The sequence below is a fragment of the Lycorma delicatula genome, chromosome 4, assembly GCF_047948215.1.
Source record: "Lycorma delicatula isolate Av1 chromosome 4, ASM4794821v1, whole genome shotgun sequence".
Lineage (NCBI taxonomy): Eukaryota > Metazoa > Arthropoda > Insecta > Hemiptera > Fulgoridae > Lycorma > Lycorma delicatula.
In genome coordinates, this window is record NC_134458.1 from 177,031,554 (window position 1) to 177,053,080 (window position 21,527).

The 21,527-nt window shown below is 29.4% G+C and overlaps 1 protein-coding gene across 7 annotated transcripts in view; it reads left to right on the plus strand.

Moving 5' to 3' along the window:
- LOC142324095 (uncharacterized) overlaps nucleotides 1-21,527 on the plus strand; it is a 329,965-nt gene that overhangs the window by 304,122 nt on the left and 4,316 nt on the right. For 3 of the 7 annotated variants that reach the window (XM_075364734.1, XM_075364735.1, XM_075364741.1), the window contains exons 4-8: nucleotides 5,196-5,270; nucleotides 6,363-6,437; nucleotides 7,543-7,617; nucleotides 14,520-14,594; nucleotides 19,176-19,334. In XM_075364734.1, the coding sequence (XP_075220849.1) occupies nucleotides 5,196-5,270; nucleotides 6,363-6,437; nucleotides 7,543-7,617; nucleotides 14,520-14,594; nucleotides 19,176-19,334 (459 nt within the window). The remainder of the gene's footprint in view (nucleotides 1-5,195; nucleotides 5,271-6,362; nucleotides 6,438-7,542; nucleotides 7,618-14,519; nucleotides 14,595-19,175; nucleotides 19,335-21,527) is intronic. The other 4 variants (XM_075364739.1, XM_075364738.1, XM_075364740.1 and 1 more) reach the window with 4 other exon arrangements.

The following is a 21,527-nucleotide window of genomic DNA, read 5'->3' on the forward strand; positions in this document are numbered from 1 at the left end:
AATAACAAAGATGGACCACTGAATGTGAAAATAGGAGGAGAAAAGATTATGGAGGTAGAAGAATTTTGTTATTTGGGAAGTAAAATTACTAAAGATGGACGAAGCAGGAGCGATATAAAATGCCGAATAGCACAAGCTAAACGAGCCTTCAGTAAGAAATATAATTTGTTTACATCAAAAATGAATTTAAATGTCAGGAAAAGATTTTTGAAAGTGTATGTTTGGAGTGTCGCTTTATATGGAAGTGAAACTTGGACAATCGGAGTATCTGAGAAGAAAAGATTAGAAGCTTTTGAAATGTGGTGCTATAGGAGAATGTTAAAAATCAGATGGATGGATAAAGTGACAAATGAAGAGGTATTGCGGCAAATAGATGAAGAAAGTAGCATTTGGAAAAATATAGTTAAAAGAAGAGACAGACTTATAGGCCACATACTAAGGCATCCTGGAATAGTCGCTTTAATATTGGAAGGACAGGTAGAAGGGAAAAATTGTGTAGGCAGGCCACGTTTGGAGTATGTAAAACAAATTGTTGGGGATGTAGGATGTAGAGGGTATACTGAAATGAAACGACTAGCACTAGATAGGGAATCTTGGAGAGCTGCATCAAACCAGTCAAATGACTGAAGCCCAAAAAAAAAAAAAAAAGTAGAAGCCATCTCAGAATTTATAATTTCAGTTTTGATGAAGCCTTTTATAGAATTTGCTATCTTAATTTGCATTAAAATCTATCTTTTTAATAAAATTAAAAGTTAACTTGAATTTGCAAATGTGATTAATTTTGAAATTGTTTAATTTAGAGCTCTAGTATACAACTGATAGTAATGGTTCTTTTGAACCTTTCTATATAAATATCAGAAATTGTTTTTAAAATTACTGAAAAATTCATTGTGTAGTGATTTTTAATGTTAACTTTTTTTTAAATCCTAATCTTGTGAAAATTAACTCTGTTTTATCTCCCTGCCAATTAGAATCACAAGTACTTTGGTCTCCTATATTATCAATATTTATATGAATTTACCTATAGATGATTTTCACTTATTTTGTACATATAGTTTTTCAGATAACTACTGCCAAATCACAATAGCATGCATGAAAAACATCATGCATCTTTTTGCATGAAAACATGCAACAAGACAGTGATTGTTTTTATTTTTTTTAAAAGTGACAATGATTATTCAGTTACAAACTTGAGAAACGTATTGTCAAAAAAAGAAAAAAATTGGTAAAATTAACAAATGTCACGTGAGTAAGATGGATGCTTTGTTTCTCCTTTTTTTTTTCATTGTAAACCGTTACTGATAGTCTGTTTTTGTGAGTTATACACGTTTCTTTAGATTGTGTTTTTTGCACTCCATGTATATTTATTTGGTTGTGTTGCATTTCATGCACATCAGCAATATTTGATTCAGTTCTTTACTACTGGCTATCTAACCTCAAAGACACGTGACATTCTCATTGACTTTCAAAGCCTGTCTTTCACTTTTGTTTTGGACACCCAGGAAATATTAGCAGTTTGGTGAGCATATTATTTAGCTGTTTCAAGGTATAGTAGCTTTTTTTTATCATGGGTTCTCTATTATTTACATTCTAAGTTATGTCGCCCCACGAGTTTATTTCTCTTGTGGTATGCAGTTTTAACTGTGGGATGATGGATTGAAATTCATCAATTTTGATAATTGTTTAAAGCTATTTTACGTAGAATGCACTAAATTAACTACTGCAGAAGTGAGATGCCTTGAATTGAAGAAGAGAACTTTAAAATGTTTTATGATGATTGTCAGGAATGTCTGAAATTTTTACCACAGTTAAATGATATTTCTGTTGAAATTATCAAAATTAATAGATTTATTGATAACAAAAATCATCAACTCCAACTATTAATTTTATGAATCAGTCGAGAATTATTGATGATGAAGTTAAAAATAATAATCAACTAAAAAATAATGTAATTTCATTTAACATAAAAGAATTAAACTCTAAAAATGTATCCAAAAGTAGAAAATATAATTTTAATGAAATTAGAGAAAATTTAAATAAAATTTGTATGTTTTTTGAAGATGCAATTGTTAGTCGCATTCGTCTGAGAAAACTTTTATAAAATTCTGTTAAATTTTGTTCTATCAAACAAATAATATAATAGTACATTATCAATTTCAAAAAATAAAAATAAATTTGAACATAAATGTAAGGTTAAAGTTAGCTCTGACCAAACTATTACGGAAGGAAATTATCTTAGAGAATTACGATCAAATTTAGAAAATTTAATTAAAAATTGGTATAAATAAAACAATTAAATATATTAATGGATGACTGAAAATAGTAGATTCTTCCAAAAATTTACTTTAATCAAAAAACCAAATTCAACTTATTAAAGTAAATAATTATTCCAAAATTTTAAACCCCCCCCAAAAAATAAAAGGAGTTTGATAATAGTGTACTTCACATTTCAATTTTCTTAAACTTCAAGAATGAAAATCCAATTATACCTAGTATTAATGTGGGTGACATGGGAATTTTTTTTAAAAAGGGGTTTCATGAAACCAGAATTAAGAATTAAACAGTATTTTAAATTTCTTATAATTTCTAATATTTTATATGTTTTTAAATTTGCAGCTACTATTAGAAATATTAGAGGTAGCTGTTGGGCAAGAGAGTCAAATGAGACCCAAATTTTTATACTCTTAATATATTTTTGATGATAAAAGCATCGTTTGGCCAAGGGGGGGCCCAACATATTGTATTAAAATTTTAATGCTTTTCTCAGTTGTACTTTCAATAGTGGATAATTTTTGAGGAAAAACTTCATTTGATCAAATGTATTAAATTGCACCCTAATTTTTTTTAATATTTTGATCTTTTCCACAATTACACTAAAAATATTGCATAATTAAGTCATTAATATCTAAAAGGTGTATGATCTATTTGAAATAGAAATTTTTCAAAGGCAAAGCTGGGGAAGTTATGCATTCTTTTGCTGGCATGTTTTATTTAGTATAAACTCCCTTTGTGAGCCGAGTTAAAACTATTTCACAGTTTGTAGTAAATAAATGCACATTTTTCCAAGAACTAATGGTGAATGTATTATCTCTTTTTTTTATGAGTGTATTAGTTCAGTGTACAAGATCAAAGTATAAAAAGTAAAGAGAATCAACTCTATTCAAAACCTTTTCTTGGAATACAACTGAGCTGATGATAGAGACATTCCTTCGCTTCGCTATTATTAACCTATTGTTAGCTTTATTATCCGTAAATTATTATTTTCTAGCTTTGTTAATAAATTTGTCATTACCTTTCAATTTTTACATACAAATTTGTTTCTACTGTGTGTAATAAATAATCTTTATTTCAATAGTAACAAAATATCCCAAATAATAATAAAAATAATTAAATAAATTTACTGTAAATTGTATTCACAAGCAATACTTTTATGTGTAATCTAAACATTAAGTTTATTAATTGAAGAATAATTTTGTTACTGTTATATTTGAACTGGAAAAAAGTAAATAATTTGATACATTAATTGTGTTAGATTTACATTAATCATTTTTATATGCATTAAAACTACAACACTTGTAAAAATTAAAAAGTCCAACCAAAATATATTGTTAGAAGAGAAATATGCATATTTCAACAAAAATAAATTGTTCATAATTTATTTTGTAAAAAATAAAAATTGCATTTTTTATAATTGCGTACTGTATATGTTAAAGTAAACAAGAAAAAATAATAATATAAACCAACATTTATACAATGCTAAAAAATTATAATTTTATAACTGAGATGTCATTATAGAAAATTTTATGAGAAGCTAAATTCATTCCAAAACAATACTTCGAGGAAAATGCTTTAACAGTGGAAAAAATACCAGGCTTTGTTTGTTGATTGATGAGAAACATGTTTTGAAGGAGATAAGGGAGGTAGTATTAATTTTGTGGTGCATTTTTAACATCCTAAATTCAAATCTTTTTCAAACAGGCTTTATATTACACAAAAATATTATCTGAATTGCTTATAACTTACCTGTAACTCCAAATGTTTTTATCCTCTTTCATAAATTGGATATCTATACCTTAACTGGATCCAAAAACTCACAACATGCTCTTTATTGTCTAAACTTTTAATTCTTTCTTTTATCTATCATTTTGCCAAAAAGTACTTAAAAGAGGATTGCAGCAGGTATATTTTCCTCCTTTGAAAACAATTCTATTCACACTAGGATATTCTGTTTATTTAAAGATCTAGCTAACCTTAGGTATTAAATAAAAGATCTAAAATATTTGGTTCTAGCCCTTTTATCCTTTGGGGTGTGATGCTTGTTACTTAATACACTTAGTAGCCTGACACTTTTTATATTGTTAAAAACATTTTTGAAAGTCTTCCCTCAATATGGCATTCAGCAGAATTGTGTTTTATGTGTTTTTATGATCTTTTAAGCAACATTTTCAGCTTTGTGAATAACCAGAAAAAAGAGTAAACTCTACATACAAAATAAGGTATTTATTAAATCTTCAAATCACATCCTACATACTGTCAACACAAAGAAAGTTTTTCTTTGTTAAGTAGAAATTTTGCCATCACTCTGCCCTGCCTTGTAATCATCTGTTAAAATTATTTGTGCTGTACTTTTAATAATATTAAATTGTCAACTTTTTCATTTACATCAAAGATTATCATGCTGTTTAACATTTCTATTAGATTATTCAGGTAGTTACAAAACTTTCTGTGTAACCCACATAGCATTACCATATGATTGCAGAATTATACATATCAATTCAACTTGAGCATCACCAAGCTTTTGAAAATAAAATTTTTGAAATGCAGTGTTTACTATATTTTTTTAACAAACAAATTGATTTATGATAAAGCATTTAATATAGTTACAATAAAATAATTGTGAAGAATTGCATTTATCAAGAATATAAACAAAATCTTGTAGTATAAGGTTAACTACATTACTCTGTTAAACTTTACCTCATAACTTCACTTTATTTCCCAGAAAAACATTACAATTTGATGTTTTTTTAAATGACCTTGTATTAAATCATCTTCACTGTGAATTAAATCCATATTGTTGGTTCAATACCTTTCAATACCACCTCTACTCCAATAGGCGCTAGCATTTCCAGTTAAAACAGTTATGTAATTCTAATTATTTTTATTCAAAATAAATATATTATTTAATTTATTTTTAGTTACAGGAGATTGTTTATGCTGCAGAGTGTGATGATAGTTCTGTCAAAAACGGTGGTAATTCTTCGAATTCAGATGTGAGTATTAATAAATTGCAACCAGCTTTTATAATTATGTTACTAGTAAATGTCATAAGCTGGCACTTGACATATTGCTGATTTTAAAATATCTGGTTTACAGTTACATCTCATATGTAAGTAATCAAGTATAGGTCATCATTATGAATAATTATCTTACTTTTTTATGTAGTAATTTTCAGAAATTGCAATGTAACTGAAAAAAGCAATATATCCTTCTGCATTTAAATTTAAATAAATTTGCAGATGATTGTGAAATTTTAGTTATCAATATGGAATTTCATACACAAATAATTGTAGGATTTTGTTTATGTTATTAGTGTAATTTATTTACTTGACTATTTTCTAATGCCCTAGTTCAAATTCAAAAATTTTGCTTAATTAATAATTTATTTATACAGCATCAGGCAAACATAAACAAACAACTAATGAATTTTGTAGCATTTGAAAAATTTCTTGTCTGACCATGACTCAATACTTTTCCAGGTCCTGAATCCAAACTCGTTCTGGAGGTTCCCTCCAGATGAAACTAGAGACCATATCACTCCATTATAAGATCAATATAATCTACATATATATAAAATAATTTCACCAAATCCTGGTATATAACAGAATCTGAATTTAGTGTCTATCGTGTTATACCACACTTGGTTATCATATGATTGCAGAATTATACATATCAATTCAACTTTAGCATCACCAAGCTTTTGAAAATAAAATTTTTGAAATGCAGTGTTTACTATAGTTTTTTAACAAACAAATTGATTTATGATAAAGCATTTAATATAGTTACAATAAAATAATTGTGAAGAATTGCATTTATCAAGAATATAAACAAAATCTTGTACTATAAGGTTAACTACATTACTCTGTTAAACTTTACCTCATAACTTCACTTTATTTCCCAGAAAAACATTACAATTAGATGTTTTTTTTTTAAATGACCTTGTATTAAATCTAAATCCATATTGTTGGTTCAATACCCTTCAATGCCACCTCTACTCCAATAGGCGCTAGCATTTCCAGTTAAAACAGTTATGTAATTCTAATTGTTTTTATTCAAAATAAATATATTATTTAATTTATTTTTAGTTACAGGAGATTGTTTATGCTGCAGAGTGTGATGATAGTTCTGTCAAAAACGGTGGTAATTCTTCGAATTCAGATGTGAGTATTAATAAATTGCAACCAGCTTTTATAATTATGTTGCTAGTAAATGTCATAAGCTGGCACTTGACATATTGCTGATTTTAAAATATCTGGTTTACAGTTACATCTCATATGTAAGTAATCAAGTATAGGTCATCATTATGAATAATTATCTTACTTTTTTATGTAGTAATTTTCAGAAATTGCAATGTAACTGAAAAAAGCAATATATCCTTCTGCATTTAAATTTAAATAAATTTGCAGATGATTTTGAAATTTTAGTTATCAATATGGAATTTCATGCACAAATAATTGTAGGATTTGATTATGTTATTAGTGTAATTTATTTACTTGGCTATTTTCTAATGCCCTAGTTCAAATTCAAAAATTTTGCTTAATTAATAATTTATTTATACAGCATCAGGCAAACATAAACAAACAACTAATGAATTTTGTAGCATTTGAAAAATTTCTTGTCTGACCATGACTCAATACTTTTCCAGGTCCTGAATCCAAACTCGTTCTGGAGGTTCCCTCCAGATGAAACTAGAGACCATATCACTCCATTATAAGATCAATATAATCTACATATATATAAAATAATTTCACCAAATCCTGGTATATAACAGAATCTGAATTTAGTGTCTATCGTGTTATACCACACTTGGTTATCATATGATTGCAGAATTATACATATCAATTCAACTTTAGCATCACCAAGCTTTTGAAAATAAAATTTTTGAAATGCAGTGTTTACTATATTTTTTTAACAAACAAATTGATTTATGATAAAGCATTTAATATAGTTACAATAAAATAATTGTGAAGAATTGCATTTATCAAGAATATAAACAAAATCTTGTACTATAAGGTTAACTACATTACTCTGTTAAACTTTACCTCATAACTTCACTTTATTTCCCAGAAAAACATTACAATTAGATGTTTTTTTTTAAATGACCTTGTATTAAATCATCTTCACTGTGAATTAAATCCATATTGTTGGTTCAATACCCTTCAATGCCACCTCTACTCCAATAGGCGCTAGCATTTCCAGTTAAAACAGTTATGTAATTCTAATTGTTTTTATTCAAAATAAATATATTATTTAATTCATTTTTAGTTACAGGAGATTGTTTACGATACAGAGTGTGATGATAGTTCAGTCAAAAACAGTGGTAATTCTTTGAATTCAAATGTGAGTATTAATAAATTGCAACCAGCTTTTATAATTATGTTACTAGTAAATGTCATAAGCTGGCACTTGACATATTGCTGATTTAAAAATATCTGGTTTACAGTTACATCTCATATGTAAGTAATCAAGTATAGGTCATTATTATGAATAATTATCTTACTTTTTTATGTAGTAATTTTCAGAAATTGCAATGTAACTGAAAAAAAGCAATATATCCTTCTGCATTTAAATTTAAATAAATTTGCAGATGATTTTGAAATTTTAGTTATCAATATGGAATTTCATGCACAAATAATTGTAGGATTTGATTATGTTATTAGTTTAATTTATTTACTTGACTGTTTTCTAATACCCTAGTTCAAATTCAAAAATTTTGCTTAATTAATAATTTATTTATACAGCATCAGGCAAACATAAACAAACAACTAATGAATTTTGTAGCATTTGAAAAATTTCTTGTCTGACCATGACTCAAGACTTTTCCAGGTCCTGAATCCAAACTCGTTCTGGAGGTTCCCTCCAGATGAAACTAGAGACCATACCACTCCATTATAAGATCAATATAAGCTACATATATATAAAATAATTTCACCAAATCCTGGTATATAACAGAATTTGAATTTAGTGTCTATCGTGTTATACCACACTTGGTTTATCACCTCATAATTTCATAAAAATCCGGCATTAATTTTCTCTCATATAATGAATTCTGTCCAATATTGATGTAAAAAAAAAATCCCCTTTGTTAATGAAAATTTTTGTCAAGTTTATTTTACAAGAAATTATCAAAATTTAATTCTGTCAGATAAATTAAATTATTTTTAAATCTTTCATTTACCATGATTTAAAAATTTTAACTGATATTTGTTTTAGTTGTCTGCTATACACATTTTTAACTATTTAACTTTTACAACTAGCTGATAGATATGTATACTGTGATCCACTTAATATATTATTTTATTCTGTTTTTAAAAAACTGTTGTACATTATTGAGTGTTCACTTTGTTATCTGTTACTTTTTCCTTGTCAAAAAAAAGAGGGTAATTGTAATTGGGTCCCTGACAGGGGGAGTCTTTATTCTTTAAAATTTTGGGAGGTTAACGTCCCCATGGCCCTAGCCTCTGCAGCTTTTCTTCCTATTACACAGAGCTGAACAACATCTTACAATATACACATACACTACACCAAGAACACTACACAAATTACTACATATACCCTTACACAACTACAGAACAACATCCTCCACTATTTTTCTTACATTTACACTCGATGGTATTGTGTCATCTTACAAAGCACAACCGTAACCAAAGGTGGAAACTATCATGTTGATAGGTGAATGTAATGAGACTCAAATGATGTCCTCTGGGCACCTGGGTGAACCCAGTTGTATTTAACTTTAGCTTCAGTACGCATGGGCTCTGCAAAGGTGGTCCTTTTATTTCCCCGGTTCTTGTAGAACCAGAATTTCAAGTCCTCAAATAATTTCTATGATGACTGGTGGTCCATCTGAAAAAACCCCAACTTTAGTCTTGCTCAGCGTTGTCTGACGAGTATAACAGCACTGTAGAAGAGAGGTTGAATTGTGATGGATCTCGTCTATAAGTAAAAACATCAGATATGTAGTTCTGCGAAATAATCAGGAAGGTGGCTTCCTCCTTCATAAGGTCTCACCTTTCCTGATTAATAATGTTGTAATGGATTCAAGTGGTTCATTATCCAGAGGAATGTTCGAGGTCTTCGGCCCCGCATTGAAGATGTTAGAGTATTGATGCACGCACATGAACCATTAATAATGTACTTTCAAAACGCACCTTCTACAAGAAGATGCAGTAACAATCAGAGGCTATTTCTGTGAGAAATATGACTGTCTAGACCAGTAGAGAAATTGGCGGAGTTGCTATTTTCATGTGGAATGAGGTGTTGGCTACAAGGATACCAGTCTAGCTACCCTCGTTTCCTGCTGTTGCTGTAAAAATCTCTATTCCCTTCAGATTGCATATCTGCAATTTGTATCTCTCGCCGAACTCTGAGTTCAATGCTGTAGACATATCAAATCTCCTCACACAAATTCAATCACCATCATTTGTAGTAGTAGGAGACTTAAATGCCCACCATATTTCCTGGGCTCATCATTCTGCTCCTCTCAAGGAAATATGATAAAAAGAATGAGACAAGACTTAGACTATGTTTTCTGAATCATGGTTTATATACATCCATGTTCTTATCATCTGGAATCGTCGACCTCTCCTTACGTTCACCGTGTTTAGTCCCTTGTCTTAACTGGTCTATTTGTGATGACTTTTACAGCAGTGACCTCAGGCCAATTATTATTGCATTTGGTGTTGACCATGAGGTTAACAAAAGACCACAGATGGATTGTTGAAAAAGCAAATTGGAATAAAGCATCACATTATGACGATGGTGCAGACACCCTTGATCAACTTACCTTTTTTTACATCTCTGGTACTTGAGAGTGCCAATAGATATATTCCACAAACATCTGGAAACCCTATTCGTCCCTCCATTCCTTGGAGGAATGATGACTGCCAAAACACTATTAGAAAACGATGGCAGGCACTGCATAAATTTAATCGCAGGCCTACAAATGAATGTCTAAATTTGTATCGTTAGACTAGAGTGGTGTGTTGTTAGGTATTCTTAGACACTAAGAGGAAGTCGTGGATGAAATACGAGGTCTGTAAATAAAGTAATGAGACTGGTTCAGAAAAGCATTTTATTTACAATCCAGTTATACTTGGACTCTATCACCTTCGAAAGCATTGCGTGGCTTCCCTTGGGAAGCCACTCAATGCTTCAGACGGTTTTCCCCACTCTTCATAGCAGTGTTGAAACTCAGAAATCAGAATATCCTTCAGATGGTTATTTTTTTTTTTTAATGTTTTCTACTGTTCCAAAATGGTGTTCATTGAGGTGTTTTTTTTAAAGTCGGGAACAGGAAAAAGTCGCAGGGATTCAAGTCAGGTAAATAAGGTGGTCGAGGAACTACAGGAATGTTTTTTTTTTCCAAAAACTCATTAATTGAGAGTGCTGTGTAACAAGGTGCATTGTCATGATGCAGCATCCAGTTGTCTTCGATGGCTGTTCTCTTGCAGACAACTCTTTTCTGCAGTCTTTCAAGAATTTCTCGGTAAACATACTGGTTTATAGTCTGTCCTGTAGGAAGAAATTCCTTATGGACAATGACATTACTATCGAAGAAACAAATTAGCATGGCTTTGATTTTGATTTGCAATTTTTTGCTTTTTGGGGATGTGATGAGTGAAGTGTACCACTCCTTGCTCTGGTGTTTTGATTCTGGGTCATACTCAAATATCGTACAGTTAATCGCTGGTTATACTGTATCAAGTCTCTGATTCACTCAATATTGTTTTCACTTTTTGATGTTAACGGTCTTCCAGAGCATGGATCATCCGCAGCTGATTCCTGGTCATCTGAAAATGCTTTAAACCATCTAAAAACTTGGACTCGTGACAGAACATCATCTCCATACACCCTTTTCAATTTTGAAAAAGTTTCAGTAGCATTCTCACTGAGTTTACACAAAACTTGATTGCACAACATTGCTCGTGATTGGTATCACTCATGTTTGTAACGCACAACAAAAACTAATTTCACAAAAAGTTTGTTTACGTCTCATGTGGCAACAATTGACTAAAAATATTAATACCTAATATTAATTAGCTGTTCATATAACCATATGTTTACTAGTTACTTTACAGTGTTGCCACTTTGGCTGCCAAAAAAATACTAGTCTCATTACTTTATTTACAGACCTTGTATGTGAACACCATCTTGTGTACTACTCCCATATCTACTGTATGGAAGAAGATTCGTGCAATTTGCGGATCACCAAAACAATCTATTCTCGGAATCATTCATGAAGGAGTACTCCTTTCATCACTTTCTCCAGCAGCAAATAACTTTATAGATTATTTCCTTTCAGTGTCTCTCACTTCATCATATACTAATGATTTTTAGAGGTAAAAGATGCAGATGGAAGTATTATCATTAAAGTTGGTGATTTGGTTAGTGAATTAAGTGTTCCATTTGCATTCAGTAAGTTGTCACATGCACTAAAAAACTCACATGACACCTCTCTTGCACCTGACAACATTTGTCTTGGTATGCTGTCACTTCTTCCTAATTCGGTGCTACAGCACCTATTGTGTATTTATAATAGTTTATTCTCTACATAAGTCTTCCCACCTGTCTGGTCAGAAGCCATTGTTATACCAGTACATCCTGGTAAAAACAAAGCATTCCCCACTCTAGTAAAGCAAAGATACTACTCTATCTCTTTGTCAAGCATTTTATACTACGTGATTGAGAGAATGGTGAACCACAGTGTTACATGGTACTTAGAGAGACATGGCCTTTTTATCGCCAGAACAGTTTGGTTTCTGCTAAGGATGATCTTCCATTGACCACTAAAGGTCACTGAAAGCAGTTATTCAAAACGCTTTCCTACTCCACCAGTGCCTCGTTGCTACCTCTATCACTGCTACTTCAAAATTATTTAAGTTTAAATAATTTCATTATTTTTTCCCAGATATTTTATTTTATACTTTTAAATTTCTGGATTATGTTTCTATATTGTATATTTATATTTGGTTGATGTTGCTTCACATGAAACAATTTTTGCACCGCTTTTTAACACAAATATATAGTGGACTGTAAATAAATGAGTTCTTATTATGCCCTTATTTTTGTGGCCCAGCTGGTCCCACAGATGTTTTAATGTTTGCATAGAATGTAAACAAACAGAATATGAATAGTAAACAAATAAGAGCACTTCATGATCTCATCCAATATTATTATATTATAAGGGATATCTCTAATGTAAAGACCACTGGGAAATTTCTATCCTTAAGATTGGCGAGCCTGTGTAATTCATGGCCACGCTAGTAAAGTACGCATTGCATTGTTGTCTGTAAGTTGTTGCATTGTAATATCTTTGATTATGTTTGAGTTATTACATTATAAAATGAATAATAAAATCGATGTTGCTGCTGACTGTGAAATACATGGAGTCATACGTTTTTTAAACCATCAGAACGTTAGGCCAGCTGAAATTCATAGGCAGTTGGTTGCTATGTACGTTGATAATGTAATGAATGAAAGAAACGTCTGAAAATGGTGTGAAAAGTTTAGAAATAACAGAATTAATATTCATGATGAAGAGTGTTTGGGGAGGCCCTTGATAATCACCGAGGACTTGTTGAAATGCATCGATGATGAAATCAGAAAAGATTGTCACTCAACAATTTCCTACCTGGCCCTTCTTTTTTGTGATGTTTCAAGAGCTGTTATTAGTCGCATTGTTCATGACCATTTAGGCTTCAGAAAGGTTTGTGCACGTTGGGTGCCACACGTCTTAACAGAACATCACAAAAAATCCGAATGGGATCTGCTTTAGAATTTTTGCTGTGCTCCACAGAAAAAGATGATGAGTTCCTTAATTCGATTGTTACCGGCAATGAAACATGGATTTTGTATTACACACTAGAGAGAAAATGGCAGTCAAGTGAATAGCGTCATCCTCAATCACCAACCAGACCGACAAAGGTCAAGCCACAAGCATTTGGACGCAAACTGATGGCCACAGTCTTTTGGGATCGGTTTGGCATACCGTTGATTGATTTCATGCCATGTGGAACGACTATAGATGCAGAAGCCTACTGCGAACCTGTATGCAAGTTACAAAATCGGCAATGTGGGCGGCTGACCGACGGCATTGTTCTGCTGCACGATAATGCAAGTCCATGTGTTGCGGGTCTGAGACGTGATTTACTTAGAACTTTTGGATGGGAAATTTACGATCACCCACCGTATAGTCTGGACTTAGCTCCTTTTGATTACCATTTGTTTGGGAAATTGAAAGAGTTTTTGAGTGATGGCAATTTGCTTGTGACAATGAACTTAAAAATGCTGTTAATCAGTGGCTAAATGACTGGCGACAGAAGAATACAACAAGGGTACATTGAAACTGGTGTATCGCTACGATAAATGTCTTAATTCATGTGTGATTATATAGAGAAATAGTATAAGGTATGTAGTTTAAGAGAAATAAAAAATATTTATTAAGTTTTCAGAATAAATATTTTTACAATAAAACTGTCTTTACTTTAGTGATAACCTCTCGTATATCTTATTCATATCTATATTATTTGTATATTCTATTATGTTTCTCTAGTGTAAATCGTTCTTGTGATTAATACATTGAATTTAATTCTTAACTATTGAAACTGAATTTAACAATTTTCAGAAATAACAGTACTCTTTTGGAATCTTCACCATAATTTTTTCTATTTTTTTTTTTTAATATATGACGAATCGTACATTTGTCAACATACTCTGCTCACTTCGCTCGCTAAGCTCGACTAATTAACGTTAAATATACAAATTATGTTCAACAATGATGCAGTAGTTAATGATGACTAATAGAGTTTTTTGGATTCTTATTTATGTGAATTTCTATGGTGTCACAAGGATGAGGAAGATTTATTCAGTTTGATATTTCAACATATTAGTGCAGTTCATGCTGTAGTATGATTATCATTTAGTAAAATAAGTATTGTATTGATTTTATAAAAGTAATTGTAATTATGATTTATAATAAATGTTATATTTAAGAATATATTATATTAATTTTTAATTATACTCTCATTTCTCCAAAACAATTTTATCTAATCATTAAAATACTTCATTTTTAATTAATTACAATATTAAAGTATATATCATTAAAAAAGAAAAATGTTGGGGAGAAAATTCCAAAAGAGTATAGAATAGCCTGTTGTTTTATTATTATCATTAATGTGATGATAGAGTAACATAGCCAGGTTGAATTATATTTATGATTTTTCCATTTTTTTATAATTCAGAAGGAGGTAAATTCTGGTCAAATTAATGAAGAAGCTGGTACATCAGGAAATTATGATGTTAAATTTGTTCGTCAGGTAAATATATACCTTATATCAACTGTTAGTATTAATCAATTATAAGTGTGTAATTCAATGTTGTCATGGGCAAGACAAGATGCTTCTATCTTGATCCTCTTTAGGTTGATTGCCTCCCTTTCTCGTCCTTCCCTTTTCCTTATCCTTCACTATTTCATCCTTGGAAAAATGTCATTCTATTTATAATAAATGCTGGAATTAGTTGAACTATGCTGTTTCCATCTGTAGTATTATGCTGGTGCCTTTTATTAGGGCAGCTGTTTTTTTTTTTTGTGATTGTATACCTGTGATAGAGACCAAGTATTTCTAGTTTATGACCGGGGGATTGTACAAAAGCCAAACTACTGGCCTAATTGCTTGCTGGGTAAAATCAAACCTGTTCTGAATTTTAATCTGTCTTAATTCAATAAATTGATTTATACAAATTATGAGAAAATGTCTGAACTAATTTTAGTGACTAATTGTATGACTTTAAGCTATAAGTATAGTGAAAAAATAGTAGTATAAATTTAAAAAATGATTTAAGATTTGCATTTCTGTAGCCAAATACCAAAAATATATCAACAATCCATCAGCTTATTACATTAATTGTTTTTCTGTTTAATGAATAGTAGTGATTGGGAATGGACCCATTATCAATGAAACTTCCATCTTTATTTCTTTCTTAAAATTGTTTTTGTTTCTTTCTATTTTTTATGTTTTATCTTTTATTTGACATCTTTTTTTGTTAGACAAAATTCATAACAGACTTCACAGAATAATGTTGATAAATTCTAATAAATTTAAAACTGTTTGTTCATAAAAGTTTGATCTTATACATTTTTAACTGTTGTAATAATACCAAGTACTACCCATAGTATTACTGTTGTAATACTAGCCAAGTTGTACTAAAAAAGAACTCAAATTTATCAGCTAAATAGAAAAATAAGCAATAAATCAATTCTAGTTCAGTGAAGATATCCTTTTCAGATTTGTTTGACAATGGAATCAGTAGTGAGTGTATTAATATCAATTTTGCACCAAGCTCATTATTTTTTTTTTTTTTTATACTCTGGATTACTTCTTTTATACCTAAAAGAAGGGTGGACACTCAAAAAACGTTTCTCTCATTATAAACAAGGTGATGAGTTCAGAAGTCCTTGTGGAAGTAACCAAGAAGAAGCAATAATACGAGCTTTTGAAAAATCAACACCAGGACCATATAGTTCTTGAACCACATAAGTCTCAGGGTGTCTTATCTAAGGCATCATTATTACTGTGACCTCCTAAAGCTTACTCATGGAAGAAATTTGTGGAGAACTGAAACTACAGCTAGTAAAAAATGTGAGCTATGCTATTTGCTGATCTTTGTGGTGAGTGGTAGCATCTTGGCCTTTTATCTGGAGGTCCTGGGTTTGAATCCCAGTCAGACATGGCACGGTCAAGAATGGCCAAGAATAGTTATGCAATAGTTCACTCTATCAAAAAATAAATGTACTAAAATTAAAATCAAGAAGAATTTACTTCCATAATAGTTAGTAAAAAGAAGAAAGAAAATTTTGATCATCTAATTTGAAAGTTTTGTTAACAGATTTCTTCATAATAGAAAAATTAACATTTTTTTCATTAATCAAGTTAATGCACAATTTTACAAATATTTTGTTTTATCTTAGGTCTTAAAAATGATAGTACTAGAGTCAATATGATAAAATTGAAGTAATTACTACTATTTTAAATCGATTGTAAATTTATATATCTAACTCAGCACTTGTTTATAGATTTTTTATACAGAAATTAAAATATTCCCACAAATTTATATAAATTCTGTATTTATGAAGACATTCTAATTATATGTTTCTCTTATTGATTTCTTATAATTATATATTAATTAACAAGGTAGTTTTTATTTTAGTGCTAAGGTAAATTAGTTGTCCCCTTACCATAGTTAAATTTGATAAATTTCAAACTAATTCATGGTATTCAATCCAAGTTGAAATAATTATAACTATACTAGAATTAGTTATTATTCTAAATAAATCCCAAATATATAATTGGCATATTGTTAGAATATCATTTTCCTTTAAGACTAATAAACTCGGATAGAATCTAGGTTTTTTCTCTAACTATTTTAATTATAATTTTTTGTTGTACAAATAAGTTTGAGCCAAAGTTCCACCCCATACATACAAAGGTATATTTGTAAAAGTTTTTATACTAGAACATAGTGTAACTTTTTTTTGTTATTAAAATATAGAATATACTATACATTACACTGTAAAATGTATAGCTTATGAATTTAAGAATGTTGTATATATATTTTTTATGAAGGTCCCATTTTAGAAATTTGTGGCCTATTATACCAAGATATTTTGTTACATATGTTTGCTAAAATTGGTCAGTTACCCTCATTAATCTCACATTCATCATGATAAGCTGGAATTTTAATTTCATGTTTAGATAGGGTTGTCTAGCTGAAAAAAAGTAATGAATTTGTTTTTATTAGTATTTTATTGAAATTATTTTTGGTTGTTTTAAAGACTTTTTCCAAGAATTATGAAAAAAATGACCACTATATCATTGATAATTTTACTTTATATCCAGTTGGTCATTTATATTTAAAAAAAAAAAAACTCAGATTATTGTTATGACCTTCATGGCTAATAATATTAAAAATTAAAAGATAGCCAAAAAACAGAATGTATATTTTTTAAAGGTGGGAATAAATTTTAAGAAACATTTTTCTAAAAATATTCATATATATATATATATATGTGTGTGTGTGTGTTAAGCTTAACAAATTTGCCTAAGTAAAGTTTTCTCTAACCCCTTTCAGTAAAGGCTGAAGTTAGAAAAAAACATTCAGAAAGGTTTTTGCATTTTAAATCTGGGATTTATAATTTTAAACAATTATAGTTTTTTTTTTTTTTTGTATTTATACTGTAAGTGACTGAATTTATGAACATTTTCATAATCTTTGCTTTTATTTTTTTGAAAACCAAACCATTGTTATCAAGAACTTTGTGGAGTCATAAAAATTTTAATAGTCCAATTGTTATTAGCTTTATAATCACTTAAGCTTGATTGCTCAATAGTTCTATTGGCCTATAATTCTCCAAACAATTCGAATCTCCTGCTTTGGAGCTGCTTAATTTTCTTTATTTGAAAGTTTTCTGAAAATTAACTTGATTCAAAGCAGTTATTGATTATGATGAAAGCAAGGGGTTTTGAAAGTAGGAACCTGTTTATATTTAGGGTAAAATTACTGTGACTAAACCAGGACTAGAATTGTTTTTTGTAGCTTAGATTGTCATTTCAACATCAGAAGGGCTAAATGGGTTGAGGAACAAGGATGATTTAGTCGAAGTCATGATTTGTTTTTGTTTGTAAAATTGAGGGCAACAGGGTGTTGTCCCCGATTTTCCTTATTGAGTATTAGTTGGGCAAAATTTATTTCAGTATTTACAGAAAAATTATTCAGTTTATGGGTATCAATTTTGGGGGCTAATTCTTTTTGTTTATAATTTTCAATGATATTATTTTGGTATTTCAAACTGTTACTTTTATTTAGTTTCACTCTGTAATATTTTTCTTATAGTATATATTTTTGACTTGCTGAATAATTGTATCGAATATTTCTATAATTCTTGTATGTATTTTTAAGTTTAATATTGAATTTTTTATATATATATATATTACACATTTTGCCCTTTGTAAAATTGATTTAACCATGCCAGTAGTGATACAAAGTTTTATGTTTATTTGTTTACGAGGTAAATCTTAATTCTAGTGGTAAATTTTGAATAATTATTTAGGATTGAAACAAATTTTACTATAAATTTATGTACAGAAATATTATCCTTATTTACACAAAATCCTCCTTTATTTTGTTTTTTAGGTGTATGTTTTTGATCAAAACCTAAGTGAAATGTTTCTGAGAAATAGTCTGATACTTTAGTGTTTATATTAAATCCTTTAACATGATCTATTTTTTTTTACTAGTATTTTTAAAGAAAAAGTAATCTGGAGAGGATTCAGTACCTTCTGATACTTTTGTTTGCGTGGAGGTATAAACTATTTCTGATCATGGCATTAATATGAATCACATACACTCTACCAACAGCTAGTGTGTTTGTATAGATATCACTAGTCAGTAAGAGTTTTATGTCCATGCAAAATTGGTTAATACGCCTATCCAGACATTTCAGGAACATGTTTATATTACTGTTAGGTGACCTATAAAAACTATTATTTGCAATATTTCATTATCATTAATTGCGATTTCTAGACTTAGTATTTGATTCTGTAGTATCTCAAGACTTTGAATTGAATATTTTCTTTTATGGAAATACAAAAAAAAATCACATTTATTTAATTTAGAGTGATTTCAGTATTTATTATCTCAATATTAAAATTAAATTGAATATTCTCATTTAGCCACAATAATTAAAATTGTTTCAAATTCTCATAAATAAAACTTATAAATTAAGTATTATCATTGCCTCAGAAAAATCTAGAATTAAAATTAAAATAATCATTAACTAATTAACATAATAGAATTATTTTCTGTTTGTGTTTTTTTTTTTAATAAAATCTTATTAACAGGGTGGAAATGAAAGCAATGTAGTGGATATGATACTAGATCAAGACGGTAAATGTGCTTATAACAGATGCAAGAACTATAATCAGAAGATAACAAAAGGTAGTCAACTTTTACTGTGTGGAGGTTGCAATGAACGTTGTTATTGCACAACTCTGTGTCAAGTAAGATGGAATTTCTTTGTGTTCAAGTAGATTTTTTAGTTTTGTTTTTAGTAATTTACGTTCTTCAGAATTTAAAACTTCTTGATATTCTGTATTTTTTCTCTTCTTTCCAGTGCATTATATGTTTAAAGTTCTAGTAAATATTTTTAAGATGGTCTCATATTGTGCACTAGTTGTTTTACCAGCCATTTCTGTCTGGATAGTGTTGAAATTACAAAACATGCTTAAATGGAAGCTATCAAATAAACTTCTATTATGAGGAGCAGTATAGCGCTGTAGTTGATATATTTTTTTTATTTATATAATTAATTGATATCTATTTATCAGAATGATTTTTGTGTTCCAAGGGAATTCCTAACCAATTGTGATTTTTAGCCTGTCTTTTATACATATATATATTTTTATTTATTTTTTTTTTTTTTTTTACCTAAGTACAAATTAAATTTAAGTATATCAGATTTTATTTTCTCTAGTCTATAATAAAAAAAGTAATATTTACTGTAATGTTCAAAAAATCATTGTATTCTGATTTTACTTGTTCATTAATTAGATTTTTATTGCTGTTTTTTACCTAATGTGTATTTTTTTCTAGTGTAAGCAATTTAAATTTGTTGCTATTAATTTATAAGGTTAACATGCTTTTTAAACATGTGATTTTTTAATATATCTTTATTTAATGCATGCTTATCTTATGTGATCAGTATAATTCACTTTTTATCTACAGTATTTATTAGCTTATAAATGTTCCTCAGAAGTGGTTTTTCTTTAAATGTCTGATTTATTATAAATAATAGAATTAGATTTATTATTATTTTTATTTAATTTTTGCTGTTTGGTTAAGTCATAAAAGCAGTTTTATAATTGGTTTTTTTTTTAAATTTGTATATTTGTATTAATAGTTAAAAATTCATATCATTATTTTTTGACCTTTTTTAATATTGTAAATTTGCTCTTTTTATTTTCATGTTTATAATTAAATTTATTTTAATACCATTTATGGCCATATCATAACCCTTTCATTCATTTACTTAGTTGAATTGGCAGAATCTCCCTTCATCAGTGCTTAGTTCAACTTCAATTGTGATTACTAATTTTATTTTATTTTTGTTATTTTATCCAACTATAGTGGTTTTTTTTTTAACAAAAGTAATACTACTAAGTCTCTGACATGTGCTGCCACTTTATGGTGGCTTATGAAATATGATTGAATGCTCAGCTGTTCATATTTTTTTTTGTTTACATAATTAATGTGCATGAAGTGTTGTTTCATTTTTATTTTAAACATAAAAAATTGAGTTTTCTTGTATTAAACGCAAGTAAATAGGTTTAAATAATAAATATTTTAAATCAAATTAATCTAATTTTTACTCATTTATCTACAGGAATTTTGAGTAATTACTTTTTCTAACTATATAGTATACAGGGTGTCCCATATAAAACGCAACCCAATCTTATATTGTTAGGTATTGAAATAATAAAAAGGCATGTGTAAATGTAAATTTAATTTTTATTATTACCATCCATTACCTTACATTTAGAGTAAATGTTGGAAGTGACCGCCATCTTCTTGAATACAAGCTTCAATTCTTTTTACAGCGTTTCTTGCAACTTTTTTCAAAGTTTGTGGCTGGATATTTAATACAGGTTGTTCAATATTGACTTTCAAGTGTTCGTGGTTTGTTGCTGTAGGCTTTTTCTTTGAGGTAACCCCGTAGAAAAAAGTCCGCCGCAGTCAGATCTGGAGATCTTGGTGGCCACAAGCCTCTACTGATAACACGATTACCAAAGAATTCCTCAATGAAATCAGAAGTTGAACCTGCGTAGTGCGATGTTGCACCGTCATGTTGTAGCCAGCAGTGTCTGTCTTCCTCTTCCAAGAGTGCAATGAACTGAAATAAAATATCCTGATATCGTTCTGCATTAATGGTGTACTCGAAAAAAATAGGACCGATTATTTTCTTCCGCGATATTGCGTACCACACGCCCAACTTCTGCGGTTGTAATTGTTTTCCGTGATAAATGTGGGGATTTTCAGCACTCCAAATTCTACTGTTTTGGCTGTTTACGTAGCCATCCAAATGAAACCGTGCTTCATCTGTGAAAAATAACGAATCCATAACATTAATTCCCTCATGCAGAAATCGACGGAACCATTGACAATATTGTAGCCGTTTTTCTTTGTCGGGCTCAAGA